This window comes from Trichomycterus rosablanca, chromosome 13 (assembly GCF_030014385.1).
Source record: "Trichomycterus rosablanca isolate fTriRos1 chromosome 13, fTriRos1.hap1, whole genome shotgun sequence".
In the NCBI taxonomy this organism is placed as follows: Eukaryota; Metazoa; Chordata; class Actinopteri; order Siluriformes; family Trichomycteridae; genus Trichomycterus; species Trichomycterus rosablanca.
In genome coordinates this window covers 3949492-3970416 of record NC_086000.1, presented here as the reverse complement: position 1 = coordinate 3970416, position 20925 = coordinate 3949492, and the positions used below count along the sequence as shown (strand labels likewise).

At 40.4% G+C, this 20925-nt stretch overlaps 1 protein-coding gene across 2 annotated transcripts; it reads right to left on the bottom strand.

Annotated features, from left to right (window-relative positions):
* Positions 1-619: 619 nt before the first annotated feature.
* On the bottom strand, positions 620-19016 carry ppp2r5ca (protein phosphatase 2, regulatory subunit B', gamma a). 2 transcript variants are annotated; one of them, XM_063006705.1, is made up of 14 exons: positions 18852-19016; positions 12766-12965; positions 12237-12347; positions 11603-11695; positions 11379-11509; positions 11245-11304; positions 10315-10423; positions 9964-10017; positions 9162-9332; positions 8051-8178; positions 6988-7089; positions 6827-6899; positions 5478-5594; positions 620-5100 (listed from the first exon to the last, which is right to left on the bottom strand). In XM_063006705.1, the coding sequence occupies exons 1-14, from the start codon at positions 18943-18945 to the stop codon at positions 4966-4968; spliced, it is 1578 nt and encodes a 525-aa protein (XP_062862775.1). In that variant the 5' UTR covers positions 18946-19016; the 3' UTR covers positions 620-4965. The 2 variants fall into 2 exon arrangements, with proteins under 2 accessions (XP_062862775.1, XP_062862776.1); XM_063006706.1 differs by lacking the exon at positions 5478-5594.
* Between the last annotated feature and the right edge of the window lie 1909 nt (positions 19017-20925).

Here is a 20925-nt window from a genome sequence, read left to right as displayed (position 1 = left end):
GGATCATTCTCAGCACTGCAGTGACACTGACATAGTGGTGGTGTGTTAGTGTGTGTTGTGCTGGTATGAGTGGATCAGACACAGTGTCCACTCACTGTCCACTCTATTAGACACTCCTACCTAGTTGGTCCACCTTGTAGATGTAAAGTCAGAGACGATCGCTCATCTATTGCTGCTGTTTGAGTTGGTCATCTTCTAGACCTTCAGATATTCTCAGTTCAGCAGTGACAGTGAGGTGTTTAAAAACTCCAGCAGGGCTGCTGTGTCTGATCCACTCATACCAGCACAACACACACTAACACACCACCACCATGCAAGTGAGGTGAACTGGAGATACAAAATCCTCCCTGACTGGAACTGATGAATCTTGTGTAACCAGTAGGGATGTAACGATGCACCACAAGACAGTTAATAACCGATTCAAAAATTCCACGATTCAAATCGATTTGACATTCACTTTAAACAGCAGAGGGCACTGGCGCTATACACCTCGCCTGGTTGACGTCACTCGCGATATACGCCTGGTTGCCAGATTCGGGGGTTTTCAGCCGAATTGGGCTTAATTCAAAATAGTTTTGACTCCAAACTCCAAAAACAAAAGACAACTCAAACAGTCTGATTAAAATATAAATCCACATAGACTTTTTATTTATTCTGTATAGATGTACACCAATGAAACCGAGTGAAGGCTCACAGATTTCGATGGCTGAGCGGTTCCACAAACCTTCCCAGGATTCGAACTAATAAACAAAAAAAATATGAGCTCTAGTCAGAAATCTAGAAGACTAGAAGGTTGTGCCACATGTTGCTTTTTCGTTCTGTACAGAGGACTTTTTCTTTACAAATACGTCTAAATATACTGTATAATACTACAGAGAAATAAAAGAATGGAAAACATTATGTACAGTATGAAATGTAGTATAGTACAGGTCGTATGTTAAAGGACACTTACCATGTTCAAATCAAATTCTGGGCTAGCTTATCAGTCATCTAAACATATTTATGTTTATATTTATATAATAGTACAGCAAATAGAGTCAATCAGAAGAACTAAACCATAAGGAAAGATCAGATTTTTGTGTGTTTTTTTTTATACACGACGTTCACACAGTAAAGCACAACAGTAACACAAATCAGAACCTGACATCATTAATTCTGAGCAGAAGTTCGTCTCTGGTGTGTTTGGTGGGTTTAGTATGGGTTTGGTATGTACAGAACTCATTCACGTTCATTGAAATATGAAACAATGATGAAAACAAATGAATGGTGTGGTACACTGTGTGGCCAAAAGTATGTGGACACCCCTTGTAATTATTAAAACCAGGTGTTTCAGGGATATAAATTGCACAACTATCTTCAATTTTGTCAGTTTATATATAAGGAGAGGACAAAACATCACTTCACTTCAGGTCAGCTAATATCCAGAAACCTTAAGGGTGAAGGAAGTGCCCCAATATGACTTTTGGAGTAGTTTGGAGGTTTTTTGCAGCCAGATGTTGCCAATCAAACCCAGTTGATTAGCTATCCAGGGCACTTTGAAGTGGCATCGCCAACTGCAGCCAGGGAGAAGCGTGCTGAATATGTGAGGAAGCAGAGGAAGGCCAAAGATATGACGACCTCTAATGGGAACCATTCAGGGAAGGCCCTTTCCTCTCCCACCATGTGCCCCTGGTCCAAGTGCTGAGGATTCCCAGTGGCCTGGACAAAACCCTGCCCTCCGTCCCACTTAATACCTTTGGGATGAATTGGAATGTCCGTTGCACAGCCGGGTCTTGACCGCAGAAATTCAAGGCTCCATGTTCCATATTGTTTAATATCCATAATACACTGATCAGCCATAATATTAAAACCACCTCCTTGTTTCTACACTCACTGTCCATTTTATCAGCTCCACTTACCATATAGAAGCACTTTGTAGTTCTACAATTACTGACTGTAGTCCATCTGTTTCTCTGCACAGTGAGTGTAGAAACAAAGACGTGGTTTTAATGTTATAGCTGATCGGTGTATATGGATATATGGAGGCTCCATATTCGCCATATTAATTCCCATGGTTTTGGAATGGGACGTCCATCAAGCTAATGGTCAGGTGTCCACATATTTTTGGCCACACAGCTTAAGCCCAAACAATGGAACACTGGATTTATTGTCATGTAAAGCATGCTGCGTTCACACGCACCTCTTCACCGGTTACGTACACAAGCATTCACATGTCACACAAACATCAAACAGCTTCAAGTTTTCAGGAAGTGCTTCTACACAGCCGAATAAAACAGACTTAAGGAAGGAACATTCAACACGTCGACCTCACACTGCTGTTTCATCATCGATGCGTCTACAGTAGTGAGGAACAGAGTGCACACCCATCTTCAGTTTTGTCAAGACGTGACTAAACATCACCAGGTCTTCAATCTTACGTCAAGTCAGGCGATATCCAGGAACCTTGAGGGTGAAGGAAGTGCGCCAATATGACTTTGCAGCCAGATGTCGTCAATTAAAGCCAGTTGATTAGCTAATCATCAGGACTACGATTCAATCTAAGGTCTGAGGGCACTTTGAAGCGACTTTGTAGCATCTTCCCAATCTTGAGCATCCACTTTAGTGGCCCATGCTTTACACCTCTTAGGTTTTTTGCCCCGTCTAAAAAATGGCGCCAATCAGAGGTTCAATAATAAATGCAATTCAGAATATCATATGGTAATTTTTAATTTCCAAAAAATAGAGGTTAGAAGTGTCTTTTAATCTGAAATTCCTAGGAAACGCATAGCGAACCCCCTTCAGAATGAACCGCATCCCAGGAGATATACCCACCTCTAGTGGCATGTTGGTCGCCTGTTTTAATAAACATCAGCAATTATCTCAAAGTCTGGAAAGTGTTATGAGGCCATTTTTAAATGGCATTAAGACACAGAGAACATTCTAGATAGTTGCCAGTCCTTCTAAGAGTCCCCGACCCAGCAAAATCAGAGAAATCACAAACCCAAAGGCTAAATGTTGATGTTTTAGAGTCTTGTTTTTATGGAAGGGTAGTGGACACAGTGATACCTAAAGAAACCTTGAGATGATTGGAACATGTCCTATGGACAAATGAGATTAATGGTTTGGTCAGAATGCACAGTGCCAAATAAAGCCAATAAGCACAAGAGAGAGTATAAAGAGGTAATGATTCGGGCGTGTTTTGCAGCCAGGACCTGGGCAGCTTGTTATCTATAAGCCTTCACGGTAGCTGAAACTTGGTTCAACCAGACCGCAATACCAAGCACACCGGCCGAAAAAACAACTGAAGAGCTGAGTTTTAATGTCACTGATGCCTTGTAGTGAGTGTTAGAGGAATACAGGGAGAATAGTGTGATCCTCTGTACATGCTGAGGCTCTCTGTAAGATTCCATCGCTGACCAGTTAAAGATGCAGCCAGGAGGAGAAGGCGTGTATTAGCCCGCAGCCCCGAACGAACAATTATAAAAATAATGTGATGATTATAAAATTGGTTTTAGGGTGTTTGGTACCGGATGCATTATTTATTATGTATTAAGACTCGATGACCAATCAGATTATGTTTTGTGATCATATTTAGATTTTAAAGTGAGTGATTATAATTGATTGATACCATTCATAGACTTTATGCATCCAGCGTTCAGAGCCTTATTTGTCACCCGCCAGTATAAAGGCACTCATGCCCTGGAAAGAGGGGCTGAAAAGGGTGCGTTTTTAATGTTTGGATAAAAAATTATAGACCCTCTGGGTTCAGAACACACAAGAACAAAATAAGAGACAGATAGTCTGAGAATACAACAAGAGAAGGGGGTATGCCAGTAGGTTTATGGCCAAATAGAATGTATTTGGCATTGTGACAGTAGCCTCTTTTGCTCTGCCCTCAGAAAGCACTTGGTGTTGTGAATAGAGCCTTTGAGCTGGTGACCAAAACAGCCTCTCTAGCGTCGCATCACATGGGTCCTCACGAGCTAAATACGCTACGTTTTATCTTCTCTTGATGGCTTTTCACCCAAGAATTGACAGCGCATTGGTTTGTTTGATAAAAGTATGATTAATTATTTTAAAATAAAAATGCTAGCTAGCTGCACTCACCAATTACTAATACATTCAATTACAATAGAGATTTTATATTCTAGTATTCATAATCTTTGTAATTCTAAGACTAGCTTTAGTTTCATGTAACATATTACATGTTACTGACCTTCCATAAATAACAGGTCTTTTCTTTGTGAGGTCTGTCAGTATGATAGAGACTGTCCACAGAGCTTAGTATAGCTTTCTTGATTAATCCGTGCCTCTGAGCCTAATTCGAACTTTTATAGAAATGATCCATGAATTGAAGTCTTGTGGTCTTTCCCACTGTGAAATATGGTGGTGGAAGCATCATGTTAAGGAATGTTTAAATCATGTTTGCTTCTCAAATGCTGGGACTGACAGTCTGGTCAGGATTTATATATAAAATATATAATACATGGTCCCTGCCAGAAAGCAAAAATTTGGAAGGAGGTTTAACTCTTGACTTGCTGGATATAACAAAGGTCTAACAAAGTCTCTGGTATTGCCAAAGAAAACTGATACCATTGCTTGAACCATTCATTTACCATCATGTGTGGTATCTTCAAATGGCGTAAGTAAACATTTATGATATCTGATGGTTTGGCACTGGCAATTAGGATTCCAAGACAAATGAAAGATCTAGTCTAGTAGATGGATGAAGAAAACTTCTCTAGATGTAATTTGTTCCCTCTAACCAGTCAATGTAGCACCACCCAGCAAGGTTTCTCAGGTACCTCCTGTCCCCCACTGACCCAATGAGCGAAGTACAGAACAGAAAAAAACAAGAATAAACCCAAAATCTCAATGCTGGCCTTGTACCTCCCAAATCTAAAAAACCTGAGCAGTCCACACCTCCGTTGAATGGGCTTCGTATTTGTTGGACTGAATGTAGGATCAGAAGAAGCAGAGAGGAAACTAGTGGGCATCGTGGCTGGTGATCATATCTTCAGCTCGACAGTGCGACTCCAAGGCTTTCGTGGTGTACGTGTCCTGAGGCAGGTCGGACTTGCGTCTTGCCAGCGGCCGCTCCCTCCGCTGCTCCCTCTGCATCTACGCCCCAAACGATATGAAGATAGGGTTAGAGATTCGAGAATGTAGAGACGTTTATGAGGACAGGACTTTGTTAAACTGGGTTAATGGAGTTAATGGAATCACCAATGTGTTTCTCCAGCATTTTCCCACTGTCATACAAAATGCTAAATGCATAATCTATTGCTGCCCATATGGAAAGCTTGCTTTTTATCATAACTCATCTGATTTGTGTAGGTAATTATTTGGCCAAGGGTTCAGATGTGCATTTGGTTTATTTCAGATGTTGATTTATAGTGAGAGTAATGAAGAGACGAGCTAGCGCGGCTATACAATAGGATTTCCATATGGACGTACTTTGCCACATACACTTGTGCTGATTTAGGGTTTGGAGTTACCTGAACGGCTCGCTCCTCTACTGTCTTTTTTAACATCTGAATATCGTCTATCGGCGGCCCGTCAGTCTCCATTTCTACCGGACTGTTTAGGCCGGAGGAATCGACATGTATAGGGAACTAGTGCAAAACGAAAGATAAGAAGGAAAACAACAGTGAGAGCAAAGAGAGGAAGAGAAGAAATATAAGAAACTATAAGTAGTTGCTAAAGAAAGAGGAAGAATTTGGTGATTGAGGTACTGGACTAGTAATCTGAGGGTTACTGGTTCAAGCCCAACCACCGCTAATTTGCCACTGTTGGGCCATCAAATCCAGCAAGACCTTTAACCCTCAATTGCTCAGATTGTATTTAGTCATAATTGCAAATGCTTTCATAAGGTTAAATCCTCTAAAATAGAGTAAAATGCCTTTATTTACCATATATACATATACACATGTACAGTACAATGAAATTCTTTCTTCGCATACCTGGGGTCAGAGTGCAGGGTCAGTCATTGTACAACACCCCTTGAGCTGAGACGGGTAAGGGCCTTGCTCAAGGGTCCAACAGTGGCAGCATGGCAGAGCTGGGATTCTAACCCTCAACCTTTTGATTGATAACCCAAGGCTCTACCCACTAGGCTACCACTGTCCCAAAGCTACATTGCTTAAAGAATGTGGACACAACTTCCAGTTACTGAGTTCAGGTCTTTTAGTCATACCCAGTGCTAACAGGTGTATAAATTTAATTTAGTATAATATATGATGACTTTATTATCTAAGACTTTTTATTGGCCTGTTCAGGACCCTGACCCCATTCAACAACGTTGGGTGATAATGCCACTAATGCCACTGATAGACTTAAAATGTTGCGGAATGCCAAAAGTCTAAAAACTCACGGTCAGGTACTTCAGGCTATTTAGCATACCCTGCAACCAGGTGGGACCGCCAGACTGCAGCGCTCAGGTAACTGTTTAGCATCTAAGTATTTTCTTGTTTTTTTCTCCACACAGGTATATGTTCAAAACTCATCAAATTTTGCAAAGTATCAGAAGAAACAGCTTGTGCAGGCTGGGATCCAGTGAGGAAATGAGTCGTATTTGCACCTTGGCCTGGAGCGTGGGCAGCAGAGAACTCAAGGTGTCATAAAGAGTCATAATTTGCTCAAGAATTGTGTAAAATCTATTTAAGAATTCCCCCTTAAATTTATATAATTTATATTTATAAAGGATTTTATTAAGTAAATCCGCTTATCCGCTATAGTTAACAGTAATATTAACTGGATTATAAAATTTTATTTATTCTGCTTTGTGTTTCATGCGGTATTCAACCACATTTTTTATGAATAATTATATTATTAAAAGAAGCCCAACCTGAGGGTTTGTTTTGGCAAGGTTCTCAATCTTAATCCAGGCCTCTTCCCGATCTTTTAACTTCGCTCTCTCTCTGGAAGAAAAAAAGCGAGTGAGTTTAACAAACGAACAGTTTAGATGTAACATGTTTGTAATGGTTTTTGTAAAGAGTCTGTACGTACTTATTCTTCTCTGCTCTGAACTGCTGTGTACAGTCATCAAATAGCTTTTGGTTCATCTCCATGAAGAGCTTCAGAGCATTGTAGATCAGGCCATGGATGGTCCTGCAGAGCAAAATGTGTTCGGTTTAGGATATTTGAACATACACAGCAACGAGGCAGCAAGTGCAGGATATTTAACCAACGTAGTAGTAACTAAATTAAAAATGAGTAAAATTTAAACGACATGAAAAACATTAAGAAAACATTAAAAAAGCAAATCACAAGTCAGAGAGATAGAACATGTACACATTTGACTGAGAAGGACAGCTACTCAATCCACCAGTGAGTGAGAACTCAAGCTTTAAAAAGTTACATCCAGGGTGGATTCCTGGCTGTATTCAAAAAGGCAACTACAATAAAAAGACTAGCCGAGTGCCCAGTAACAGCTAAGCAGGTTCAAGAATCAGATCTTCAGCCTGGTGTATCAGCTGGACAAAGAGCCTGGTTTATAAAGAGCACGACCGGCTGGATTGAATTAATGCTGAATGAGGTGCAGAGACTGCTCTTGAAGTGCCAATAAAAGAAACTGACACTGTCAGTCATCTGCGCCAGGCAACACAAACAATGGATCAAACTGAAAAATACTTAATTAATAAAATTGGTGGCAATCTGGTCCCACTGTGGTTTACAAGATGTAATGTAAAGCCTCCACAAGGGGGCGTTTGTGTACAAGTTCATTTTGTATTCATGTGCCTGTTAAATTTGTTTGTTTAATTATTATTATTTATCTCTGCGACCCATTTTTTTGGCTTGCGACCCACCCAAGGTTTGTGACCCTAAATAATTATTAATAATAGAAATGAACTACAAACAGTAACAGTTGTATAATGCAAGGTCCTAAAAGTGTCATTTTACTAAATAATAAATACATGTGTTTACATATCGCAATAGTTATGATATAAAGAATTACATGCACAACGATGGATTACAACCTTATTCTAACTGTAAAGCATGGTGGAGGGTGCGTCATGATTTGGGGCTGATTTGTAGTACCGCATATTGCAATATATGTGGATGTTCTTACTTGTTCCAGTGAGTCTTGGAGTTGCGGTACAGTGCTGGGAACATGATGGGTAAGATTTTTGCCGCGTTGTCACTGATGAGGCTCATGATGTACTCGTTGTTCCAGTAGTAAAGCGCTCTTTCTGCAACCTGCAGCACAGCAACAACAGAAAAATACATTATAATGTCTAAATAAGGGTGTAAAGCGGTACTGATTCATTGGTAGTACGTGATGACTGGGTACATTCAAAGAAATATCCTTTTTTAAAAGATTTTAGTCAGAAATATGCTGCCTGTGGTTCAGTTAGCAATTTAGCCATGACTTGCTAGCTCAAATGCTCTGCCTAGCTCAAACATGAATGTATTTTGTTCATTTATTGTGTTTCAGGCTTTATTAAAGTAATTTAACCATCTAAAATTTATTTTGTGAACCAAAATAAGTACTACAAGTATATAAATTTGTGGGCATTCTTACTAGCATGCTGAGTCACTGTTAGCACGTTTAGCTAAATTGCCTCTGGAAAACACTTAAAAATACACAAGCTTGCACCTTTTATACATTCTAATCTATTTACTGTCTATTAAGATGCATCTCTGTACAGTTGGCAGCTTAACGCAGCAGAGCAGTTGTGCTATTTATCATAATAGACCTTTTTCTTTCTTCTTGTAGCAAAATTGACGTAATAAATCTTTGCAGAAACCCTCAGCACATACAGAAGACTACACTACACTCTTTGTATTCCTCTGCTTCAAGTCGTATATGCTGACCAGACAGCAGGAGGCGTTGTTGTCCCAGCAAGGAGGTGAGTTTCAATCCAGACTTCCCTCCTTATACATACACACCCAGCTGTGTTTCTGTTAAGCTGTTGTTTGATATGTTGGGATTGATTATAATACGTGATAAAACGTGTGGTCAAAAGTATGTGGACACTTGAGCGTGTTGGACATTCCATATTAAAACCTTGAGCGTTAAGATACAGTTTCAATTCAGCCCGCCCTCCCTCCCTCCCTCATACAGACACACACGGCCAGCTGTGTTTTGGTTAAGCACCCGGCCACCCCGACTGGCACCGTCTCACCAGTGGTGGACTAGTGTAGACCAATCAGTGTCATGGGATGATGTGATGTCTTACCTGGAAGTGCGGGCTGGACACACACTTGGCCAGCTGCCGGAAAAGAGGCTCCATCACTTTAACGAACTCGGAAGGTTCAATCACATCGAGGATCTCCTCCAGCTCATTAAGGAACATTACCTCCTTTGGGCTGTGAGTCTTTGGCCAGTACTTCAACAGTGCCATCACTACCTGTAAATGCAGGATTTTAAGATTAGCCTATGTTTATGACCTTATATCATTAAACATATTATTAACAGTGAAATCTGATCATTTAGTGGACAGTCTGTTGAAATAAGGTCACTGATTTCACTCTGGGGCTTGGTGATTGATCTGGTGGTTAAAACCAAAAGCCACTATGACCGACCATGGTGCTGCTTTATTGGTGCTATTTTATTTCCATATACAATAAAACAAAACAAGTATTAAAGTACACCGATCAGCCATAACATTAAAACCACCTCCTTGTTTCTACACTCACTGTCCAGGTATTATTTAGGTGGTGGATCATTCTTAGCACTGCAGTGACACTGACATGGTGGTGCTGTGTTAGTGTGTGTTGTGATCAGATTTGGGAGTGTGTCTGTGGGAATTTTATGCCCATTTATTGAAAAGAGCATTTGTAAGATCAGGCACCCACAATTACTATCAATGTTCTTATTCATTACAAACATTTCTGATGTGGTTGAGCGGCTGCGTCTTTTGCTGAAATGTTGAAACCATGATTACAATGTTATCCATCTATTAAAAATGGATTGGAAACCCAATATTTAAGAGGGATGTCCAGACACTTTTGACTTTAGCCGGTATAAAGTGGACTTACCGGTTCAGTAAGTGTGCTGTCCTTCTCCAGGAACTGCACCACACAGTACGCCAGCTAGAAACAGTAAAGAAGAGTGTCATGGTTGGGGTGATAATAGCAGTAATATGCAAAACCTGGAACAAATGTCAAACAGACGAAGCCGAAAGCATGCTGTATCCTGTCAGACAACATAATGCGATACATAATTTCCTATCAGGCAGAAATAGCCTTGTTATCAATGTTCTCCTTTTGTCTTTTCATTTATGCGGGAACAGAAGAAAACTCTCCTCATTCATTCAATTATTAATATTTGTGTGTCAATGGTGTGATTAATGATGTTGCATGGTAGGTGGAGGACCGGAGTGTACGTACCTGTGGGTGGTAAACGCTAAGCGACTTTACTTTGTGTAAAGGCAATAAAACTTTCAACAGGAAAATCTTGTGCTCTTCTTTTAAAGGTAAGGCAAAACCATTGATTATACTGTTAAAGCAAAGACAACACAGAAACTAAGTTATTATATACACCGATCAGCCATAACATTAAAACCACCTCCTTGTTTCTACACTCACTGTCCATTTTATCAGCTCCACTTACCATATAGAAGCACTTTGTAGTTCTACAATTACTGACTGTAGTCCATCTGTTTCTCTGCATGCTTTGTTAGCCCCCTTTCATGCTGTTCTTCAATGGTCAGGACCCCCACAGGACCACCACAAAGCAGGTATTATTTAGGTGGTGGATCATTCTCAGCACTGCAGTGACACTGACATGGTGGTGGTGTGTTAGTGTGTGTTGTTCTGGTATAAGTTTTTAAACACCGTGTCCACTCACTGTCCACTCTATTAAACACTCCTACCTAGTTGGTCCACCTTGTAGATGTAAAGTCAGAGACGATCGCTCATCTATTGCTGCTGTTTGAGTCGGTCATCTTCTAGACCTTCATCAGTGGTCACAGGACGCTGTTGGCTGGATATTTTTGGTTGGTGGACTATTCTCAGTCCAGCAGGGACAGTGAGGTGTTTAAAAACTCCATCAGCATTGCTGTGTCTGATCCACTCATACCAGCACAACCCACATTAACACACCACCACCATGTCAGTGTCACTGCAGTGCTGAGAATGATCCACCACCTAAATAATACCTGCTCTGTGGTGGTCTTGTGGGGGTCCTGACCATTGAAGAACAGCATGAAAGGGGGCTAACAAAGCATGCAGAGAAACAGATGGATTACAGTCAGTAATTGTAAGTGGAGCTGATAAAATGGACAGTAAATGGTCAGAATCGTCTTTATAAAGCTTTACCTTCCTAGAATCTCCAGTAATTCCGCTATTCCATTGTGGTGCTCGGTTTCATAAATGAACCTGAAAAACAGAACAGATCAGCACGCGAAATTTATGATTTAAAAAAAACGCAGCAGAAAACGCATCACACTGACCTATAAAATATGTTATTAATTTGTTTCCTGATGTACGCTCGGAGTCCAAGAAACTTTCCGTATATGCGGTGCAGAGTCGTCTTCAGGAAGTCTCGTTCTCGAGGGTCTTCGCTGTCAAACAGCTCCAGAAGCTGCAATTCATGCAGTTCATAATTAATAAATCATGCCATAACACTTTCATCCATCACCAGATTGATTTTTGGTGTGTGACTGGGATATCTCACCTGCATTACGAACTTCAGGTCGATGTACTTCTTTGCGATGTTTGGTTGAAAGTCTGGTGATTCTAAAAATCTTAGGAAGAATTCGTAGACAAGCTAAGAGCAGGAGAAAAAAAACATAAAACAGTGTTTAATCCTCTTAAATTTTAATTTTTTGTTTTAAAGAGAAGCTCACATTATTAAAGATCACTACCAACATGACCATTTTCTGTTTCAGGATTTCGGGCCATGCTAGAAGAGCTGCCACAGCTATCCACATTGCCCAGTGGCAACTACTTGAACATCTTCTGGACCCCCACAGCTGCAAATAGTTTGACTGTCCATATGCCATACAGCTTCCCATGAGAGTCCATCAGTGGCAGAAAACAAATAGTGGGCATGTGATGGTCAGAGGTCAAGGGGTTGGTGCAAATGCCAAGTGGCCTCCCTTCATAAGGCCAGTGCATGATTTTAAATCCTCAGGCCACACCAGTGTGCACTGCTGACTGGAACATGTGCACCATTACATGTTCCTTTCTGGGTTTGATTGGAAAAAAGGGGGTAAACCAAAGGCTGATCACAGGTCATGGCTTTTAATCAGTTTTTTTTATCAAATACAAAATGTAGCCAAATTTAGACCTGTGGTTTTGGGAAATACCTGTAGGTGTGGCCAGGCTGCTTCCAGCGTAGGCTCGTCCTCTTCAGGGTCAAACTCTGCTCCAGTCGGGTTGGATGAGGGAGGTAACGTCCTAAACATGTTGATAGCAAACTAGATAGTGGGAGAAAATGTATTATCTGTGAGTGTAAATAAAAATATATATATATAACTGTACATACAATGTCTTGACTTTGTAACTTTAAATATGAACAAAAACTTATACTTATAAACGTTACCAAAGATTAGCAGAAAAATCATGACATGACCATGCATATAGACCCTTTTAATCAGGAAAACAACTAGTCAGAAGCATCTGGTGCACCACAAGACTGTCCAAGCACCCACACCGACTGAGGTACGAAAACAAAACATGCTATTGTAGCAAGCCGAGACTTCAGAGTGCAGATCGAGCTAATCAGTGAAGATCATCAAAGCTTCACAGAGGTTTTCTTTAGTCCTCTTTATCCTGACCAGAATAAAGCATTACACGTCATTTAAGACAAACCTAAATTCATCCTGTGTGACTCACCATGTGGACCACCTCCGGGTAGATGGGCTCAGTGATAACGTTGCATTTGTTGGTGATGTACTCCACCATCTCGCTCAGCGCCGCCCGCTTGACCTCCTTCCATTTCAGGTCGCTCAGGGGGTCGGAGGCGAAGTCGAAGAGCACGCAGCACTGTCGCAGCTTCTGGATAAACAGCTTCTCTTGCTCAGCTGGAGCCACATCTGAAAGAGCAGAAACCAGGAGGAATTGGAATTTTGTTTTATTTCAGTCCAAACTAGCAGTCAAAAAGTGTTTTAAAAAGTCACAAACTCTTACTGATTCAAAAGAAGATAAAATTAGACATGATCATTAATTATATCAATGAGCAATATTGAGAAAAATACAAGTTGGGAGTTTGAAATGATGGTAAAATACATGTACATATATTTTGGAATAACCATAGAACCACTGCCACAGTTGAGTATTAAGGCACTTTGTCCATGTACAAAAGTGAATGGTGGACCAAATTAAGATACGTTTATTAGGTAGGTGTACCTAATAAAATGGCTGGTAATGTATATCGTTTAGAGGTCTGTTCCAGAAAGCAGGATTTGTAAGTTATTCAAATTCTAGGTTCAAATATCTGTGATCTTTAAAGGATCTTTTTTCTTGTCAAATGACCTTCTGAAACCTCCCGTTACAGCCCATGACTTTAGACTTACATAAATGCAAATTGTGTCCTTACATAGTACTTTGGTATTGTTCAGTCTGGCTCAATACAGTGTTTTTCCAGGAAAATAAAAAGCCATAAATGTCAATGCAAATATACATAGAATAATAGCAGTAAATGAGCATTTAAATGATCATGTTGGCTTGGAAACAAGCAAAGTACAGACTAACAGGAAGTATGCTAAAGGCTACGTTTATTTACAGTACTAAAAATAGTTTCAGCTAGCAACTTCACTGTCAGTAGTTGAATTATATTTAATGAACTTCTGCAGCGCATGTGCATGATTTCTGTAGGCGTTAGTTAGTCTTCATTAGCCATGATTGGGAAAAGATACACCGATCAGCCATAACATTAAAACCACCTCCTTGTTTCTACACTCACTGTCCATTTTATCAGCTCCACTTACCATATAGGAGCACTTTGTAGTACTACAATTACTGACTGTAGTCCACCTGTTTCTCTGCATGGTGGACCAACTAGGTAGGAGTGTCTAATAGAGTGGACAGTGAGTGGACACTGTGTTTAAAAACTCCAGCAGTGCTGCTGTGTCTGATCCACTCATACCAGCACAACACACACTAACACACCACCACCATGTCAGTGTCACTGAAGTGCTGAGAATGATCCACCACCTAAATAATACCTGCTCTGTGGTGGTCCTGACCATTGAAGAACAGCATGAAAGGGGGCTAACAAGTATGTAGAGAAACAAATGGACTACAGTCAGTAATTGTAGAACTACAAAGTGCTTCTATATGGTAAGTGAAGCTGATAAAATAAACAGTGAGTGTAGAAACAAGAAATTAGACACTAAGTTTCTTTAAAAGTTCTTTAAAAAAAAAAACTAAACAGTTGAAGATTAAGATTTATGTATTTACAATTTTGCTAGCATTAAAAATGTTATGAGAATTTAATACCATTATATTTAAACGCACTAATAGCCACATTGTTGTTAGTCATTTATGTTTCTTTTCCAAAATGTACATTTAAAAAAGACAATCTTTTGAGGCTACAGTCTAAACTATTTAATTTGTATTGAAGTAAATTCCTAAAAATGAAATAAATGGTATATATCATTACTGATCTTTAATTAAGCTTTTCTTTAGGAGGAATTGGAAAATTTAAGAATGATTGATTCATTGTCTGTTTTAACACCACTTTATCCTTTTCAGAGTCGTAGTGGGTCTCAATCACTGGACGAAAGGTAGGAAACACCCTGGACAGGTCACCAGTTCATCGTAGAGCAAACACACACACACACACACACACTCATACCCAGGGCAATTTTGTATCTCCAATTCACCTCACTTGCACGTCTTTGGGAGGAAAGCCACACAGACACGAGGAGAACATGCAAACTCCACACGGAAAGGAATCAAATCCAGAACCTTCTCCCTATGAAGTGACTGCTGCATTATTTATAAATGTTTTCTAGCATTGGACAGTCAGAATGTTTTATAGATGAACTAATTAGGAAAATCTATTGCAAATAAATCATGCATTTTTACGAACCATTAGGGCCTTCCGGGGTATACAATAACTGACTGTATACATGTAATGCTCTGTATACTTTATCACCCTTCTGTATCCCTTTTCCTAATCAAAAGGAACCCTTCTGGTGATGGACCATTCTCAATACTTCAGTGACACCAAGTGACAAAGTATTAAGAGCAGAAGATGGGCTACAGCTAGTCATTGTATACCCAACAAACTATAACATGTAGGCGCCAGATACCAAGTGTACCTATTACAGTGATCCACGAACGCTAGAATTTTCTATTAGGAATTAGGTTTGGCTTTGAAAAAAGTATGTCTAAATATCTAATATGTAAATTTGTGATATTTTAAAAGATATAAATAAAATTAAACGCGTTAATTAAACGCACTAAACAATCAGGACGCAGCTAATGAGGTCCTAAAATGCCTGAACAAAAATTTGCGTTTGTGTTCATGTGGAGCTTTATTACACGACACATTTGAGATATTTCAACGTAAAAAACAACAATAAATGTTTTAGGACTAAATTAATCTATTTCTCTACACATGCGGTAAGTTTAATCTTTTATTTTAGTGCGGTTTGTTTGTTAGCTGTTAGCTCGCGTTGCTAACTAGCCGGTAGCTGTGTTTACAAAGTTGCTAACGTAAATGTGTGTAGCTTGAGACGCATTTTCCTTCTTTTTTAACTTTAATAAATTAATATACATTTTATAAGGATGGATATTTGTTGCTCCTCGTGTTCTTGTCATGTATTTCATTTGGAATGAGGAGTTGAAAGCATTAAGTTTGACACGCAAATTGTGGAAATCAAAAAGGGGGCAAATACTTTTGTGCGTTGCATGTCACTCTCTTAACAGTTAGTCATGGACATTTTACTGACTTCACTAATTATTTTACTAATTACAAATTTTGTGTGACTGTGACTGAATGATTAAAACACACACGACATAAAAAGCCTATACGTTTATTCTGGCTTTACTCAAAATCTGCACACAAAATATGATTGACTATAGATTACTATTGACTTCTCTGTGCCCATACAAATACGGTACTTTGTTTACACCCTATAAAAAAAGAACATTGCCAATTCTTTTATATTGATAACCGACCACAAATAGTCAACGGTTAACTGACAGTCCCATAAAATATTAAGCACATTGCCAAGTTTCATCTTAACAGGTTTTAATGCATTATTGATTAATAGACATTTAACTAAAATACAAAGTACATTTATTTACACTTAAGGCATTTGGCAAAACATCCCAGGTCACAACAGAGAACCTCAAACTGTCACCTTATGGTAAAATGATTTGTCTAACTGGTTAGATCTTTCAAAAGCAGTTCTGTCTGAATAAGCAAATTATAAACTTAATTTTATGATGAAGAAACTGAAACCAACAGTAATTTTAAGCTTTCACAAAAAGCTCAGTGTTGGTGGCTGTTCTATTTAAGGATATTTTGGTCCAGTGTTGCTTTGAGTCAGTGTGATTAGGCTTCCCATTTGCCTTATTTATTGTCCTAATAATCCTAAACAGACTGCCCAGTCTTGCTGCTGAACATCATCTTTATAACTCAATGTTAGCACCATCATATTATAATGGAGATGACGTTACATGGCTGAGGTTAACACCACACACAGCGCTACTCTAATAAACATTAAACTTTTTGACATTTAAATGACAATTCTTTTTGCTGACTCAACCATGAAGAGCCTTTAGAGGGCCACCTTAGATGGAACATGGGTGACGATGTGCACAGTCAAGCAAGCTTTACATTGGCATGGGCTTAATGGCTGCAGCAAATACTCTGAGCATTTGGACTACTTTGGGTTTGCTTTAGAATTTTGACAATGCAAATGATCACTGGTTTTTATTTGGTGCAGTCAAACTAGCCTTAATTATATTGGCACCAAGAAGTCATTTCACAATGGCATTTATATGCCAATTATGTTGCTGTATTTATATATTCATATTGGCTTTTTGGACAAAGTAGTTTGTGTTCCAATCATTCAGTCATAGAGTAAGAACAGCTGCAGAAATGAGTGAATATAATGCATTATAATGCATTGTTGCTTGTTCATGCATTAAGAGAAAGGGCCACACTGTGGTAGTGGGTGGCACGGTGGCTAAGTGGGTATCACTGTCGCCTCACAGCAAGAAAGTCCTGGGTTCGATCCCCAGGTGGGGCGGTCTGGGTCCTTTCTGTGTGAAGTTTGCATGTTCTCCCCGTGTCTGTGTGGGTTTCCTCCGGGAGCTCCGGTTTCCTCCAACAGTCCAAAGGACATGCAAGTGATGTGAACTGGAGACATTAAATTGTCCATGACTGTGTCTAATAATTCTTAAGGTAATGGACTAGAAATCAGAAGGTTGCTGGTTTAAACCACACCACTGCCAGGTTGCCACTGTTGGGCCCTTGAGCAAGGCCTTTAATTGCTTAGACTGTATACTGACACAACTGTAAGTCACTTTGGATAAAAACCCATTCAACCCTTCAAAACCTGTCTGTAGGAACCCTGCCAGTTCTAGCACTACTGGGATTTGAACAACCTCCCTATTAATGCCTGTGGTTTTGGAACAGGATGTCCAGAGTTGCCCACTCAACCATAAAGATCCTTTAGAGACCACTGTGTCGAGGCAGTATGGCTGTACTTGCCCATTTTCTCCACAACACCTTGGAGATTGTTACATATCCTTCTCCAGACAGGTGCTTTACTATGATTAGTTTCCTGTTTTGTTCTGAATGACCTTTTAACTTGATTAAGATTTGTTTTATGGACAGCCTCTGACCTACTGACAGACCTCACAAAGTGCTGGATGGACAGTTCATATTGCTTATATTGATCTTTCTGCACAGGCATTGACAAGCTAATTAAGTGAAGTAGGAGAGTGAAAGCTCATCTTCAGAAGGTGACAGTGAATTCAAACACGTGCAACATGCTCAAAAGTATGTGGACATCTGACCAAATGAAAATGAAATGAAAACCATGGACATTAATATGGAGGTGATATAAATCACAGTGGTGCTACCAAACTAGCAATCCCCGGGACTAGTCAAAATGCCACAAGTGCTGGAGGATTCACTGTCACACAGGGCACGGCTTGACTCCCTGTATGTAATATGGCTCCGTGTGGGAATCCACTGCTGGATGGTGAAAAGAAGCAGCTTATGGGCCGTGTGTCAGATCAGCCAGAATGGAAGTGGCGCAAGCCAAGCAAATAAGGAATTACAATAAAATGCAGAAATAAATGAACGCTCCAAGGTTGGATACTGGGGACAATCCAATTCATCCTAAAAGTGCACAGTGTGGTTGAGGAGCTTCTGTTCATCCAGCAACAGAAGTTCAGAAAGCTGGAGGTGTCTCCAGATATTTTTGGACATACAGTATCACTCATTTGAAATAACCACAGAGGACGAGGTTCTGGACGAGCAGGCTTGTTTTTAGTTTGAGTTGACCACCGTGTATACAAGCGCCACATGAGGTCGAGACCCTTTGATGTCATCACAATCGATACACTGTTGAATAACAGCATGAGTGACCAATGCTTGGGATGAACGACATCCACCATCCAACGTACCGTCCAGTAGAAACAATATGACCCAACCTTTGCTGAGCTTTGAGCTCTGATGCTACACTTGTGTGTTTTGGGGGGGGTTGGGCACAGGGTACTAAAACTGCCCCCCCCCTTTCCCTTTGTGCTTGTTTCCCGGCGCTTAGCTTGTAACACTTGACCACTTGTATCACCCACAAATACCAGCTAATTGAAACCATCAAAACCTCCAATTTCAGTCCAGTTCCTTCAACAGAACACGTAGCACCAGTGAACACAAGCTGTTGCTCCTAGACACGTCTAATCTAATTCTCTTCCAGTATAAAAACCCACTATGAGTATGAATCACCTACCTCTAAAGTGCATGAGGGCCACCGGCTGGAAAGGCCCGTTGGTATTGGGTGCATCCACGACCATCCTGCTTCCCGCTTTATCGCATGTCAACATGTACGCCGGAGCACCAGGCGGTCGGCTCAGGGCAAGGAAGCGGCCTCCATTTTAGCACAGAAAGCCGAGCAGAAAATGAAGCTCCCTGCTGCTGGAGGGGACCGGCTGGGCTGGTGATCTCAGAAGGGAACAGCGAGCTGATTGGTCGGCAGCAGCCGGGAAGCGCGCAGTCATCGGGGGGGTGTGTGAAAACGGGACACCATTGGGTAGAATAGGAGGGGGAGGCCTGGCTTGTCCGGGTGACTACTCCTCGGTTCATTTATAGAGCTCAGGTTCTTGTTTTTTTCTGAAGGCTGGGAACACTTCAGCACTGTTGCTTCAGCTGGTTGATGAAGATTGTGCTGGGATTTTTAAATGTCATTTTTTGGTGGTTGGATCTACTCTTGATTTTGAAATACTTCCTGAGTAGTAGGTCTGTCTTAGGTCTCGCTTAGGAATCACTTTTTAACCCATAGAGAGAGAGATGGATGGATGGATGGATGGATGGATGGATGGATAAAGGATGGACAAAGGATGGACAGACAGAGGATGGACGGACGGACAAATAGATAGATGGGTTGATGGATGGATGGATAGATAGATAGACAGACAGATAGATAGTTTATATTTTCTAAGGAAAATTATTGATGGAGCTACTAGAGAAAACAAAGAGAAAAAATAAATGAATCTTAGTGGATTTGGCTTGGGTTGTTGTGTAGTGAGTTGGAGGGTAATAAATATTTTTGCAATGCAACGTTGGTGTTTTGTAGAGAACAATAAGTTCAGAAATACTGTAAAACTTGTGTGTAACACCTGTTTATTATGATATAAACTATATTAAGCCCCTGTACAGCCTTTTACACTCCTCCCCTGCATTTCTTCTCACACTGTATCTTGCATTCTCATTGGCTGTTCGACATAGCACTCATTGCCAGTCGGGAAACACCCATTCAGATATCTGACATGCTAGATATCTCGATCCGGTCGCTGAGCGCTCGGCGAGCCGGTCGGATCGAGTTGTTGGGTAGTTCACACTTAGCGATTAAGAGCCGAGTTTTGATCGCCGCGCTAACGCCGAGTTGCTCCCGAGCCAGCAAATCTAGCGCCAACCAGTCGCCGAGCGAAAATCAGGGCAAAAATCGTGGAGTGTCAACTAGGCATAACCAGGGTCCTTGCATAGCGTTAAAGATCCCACCCACATATTAGTCCGGTCTCTCCCACCCAGCAGACTGATAGGCAATTTTGTCTGCTGCAGGCACTGCCAATTGTGTCTGCTAGATACCGCTAGAATAGAATAAAGAAAAAGCTTTCTGCCGCTTAGGTGATGCAGTGATCTAATGGCGAGGACACCACTTCTGAGGTCTCGGTTGCAAATAAAGGCACAGAAAAAAAGTGCCAGAACAAGTGAAATTCCAAAACATGTTTAATTGCCATAACATTTCATCCATCTTCATTGTCTGTTTAACTCTTTAGGGCCTTATGCAGGTGTCACAGCAACTAGTGTTTGGTCCTGCACACTACCCTGAGTCTTTGGGATCTGGGTTCTAATCTGGCTGTTGGTCGCCGCTCCTCATCCTCAATTCATCTTTCTAAAATGCAGAAGAGCAAATAAGCATTCAGCACTCGTGTGCTCTTCAGTATATCTGAGTTATTAATATCATGCTTTATTGTTTCTGTATTGCTGTATTCAATGAAAATAAAGAGTTGATTTCCTTTCCCCATACAGATTGTGTTTGTTCTTTGCATTTACATTTACAGCATTTAGCAGATTGACTTACACATGTGATTTACTTTCTTACTCCTAGTACAAGAACACAAATCTGCTGAAACCCTGTTGGAACACAATATTAGTAGAATAGAAGGGTTTTAGAGACTTTTAAAGACTAAATACCTAAATAAAACCATGTGAATTGAATTGTGGCTTGAATGGTGCGTAGTACAGAACAGTGATTAATAAGTGAAATAATAATAATAATAATGAATAATAATAAATGAGTTAAA

Excerpts from the sequence above, each read along its gene's own strand:
- ppp2r5ca (XM_063006705.1), bottom strand. The coding sequence starts at position 18,945 with ATGTTGACATGCGATAAAGCGGGAAGCAGGATGGTCGTGGATGCACCC. Across the intron at positions 7,090-8,050 it reads TCCAAGACTCACTGGAACAA|GACCATCCATGGCCTGATCT; the intron begins GTAAGAACATCC and ends TTTGCTCTGCAG. Across the intron at positions 5,101-5,477 it reads TAGAGGAGCGAGCCGTTCAG|ATGCAGAGGGAGCAGCGGAG; the intron begins GTAACTCCAAAC and ends TTTGGGGCGTAG.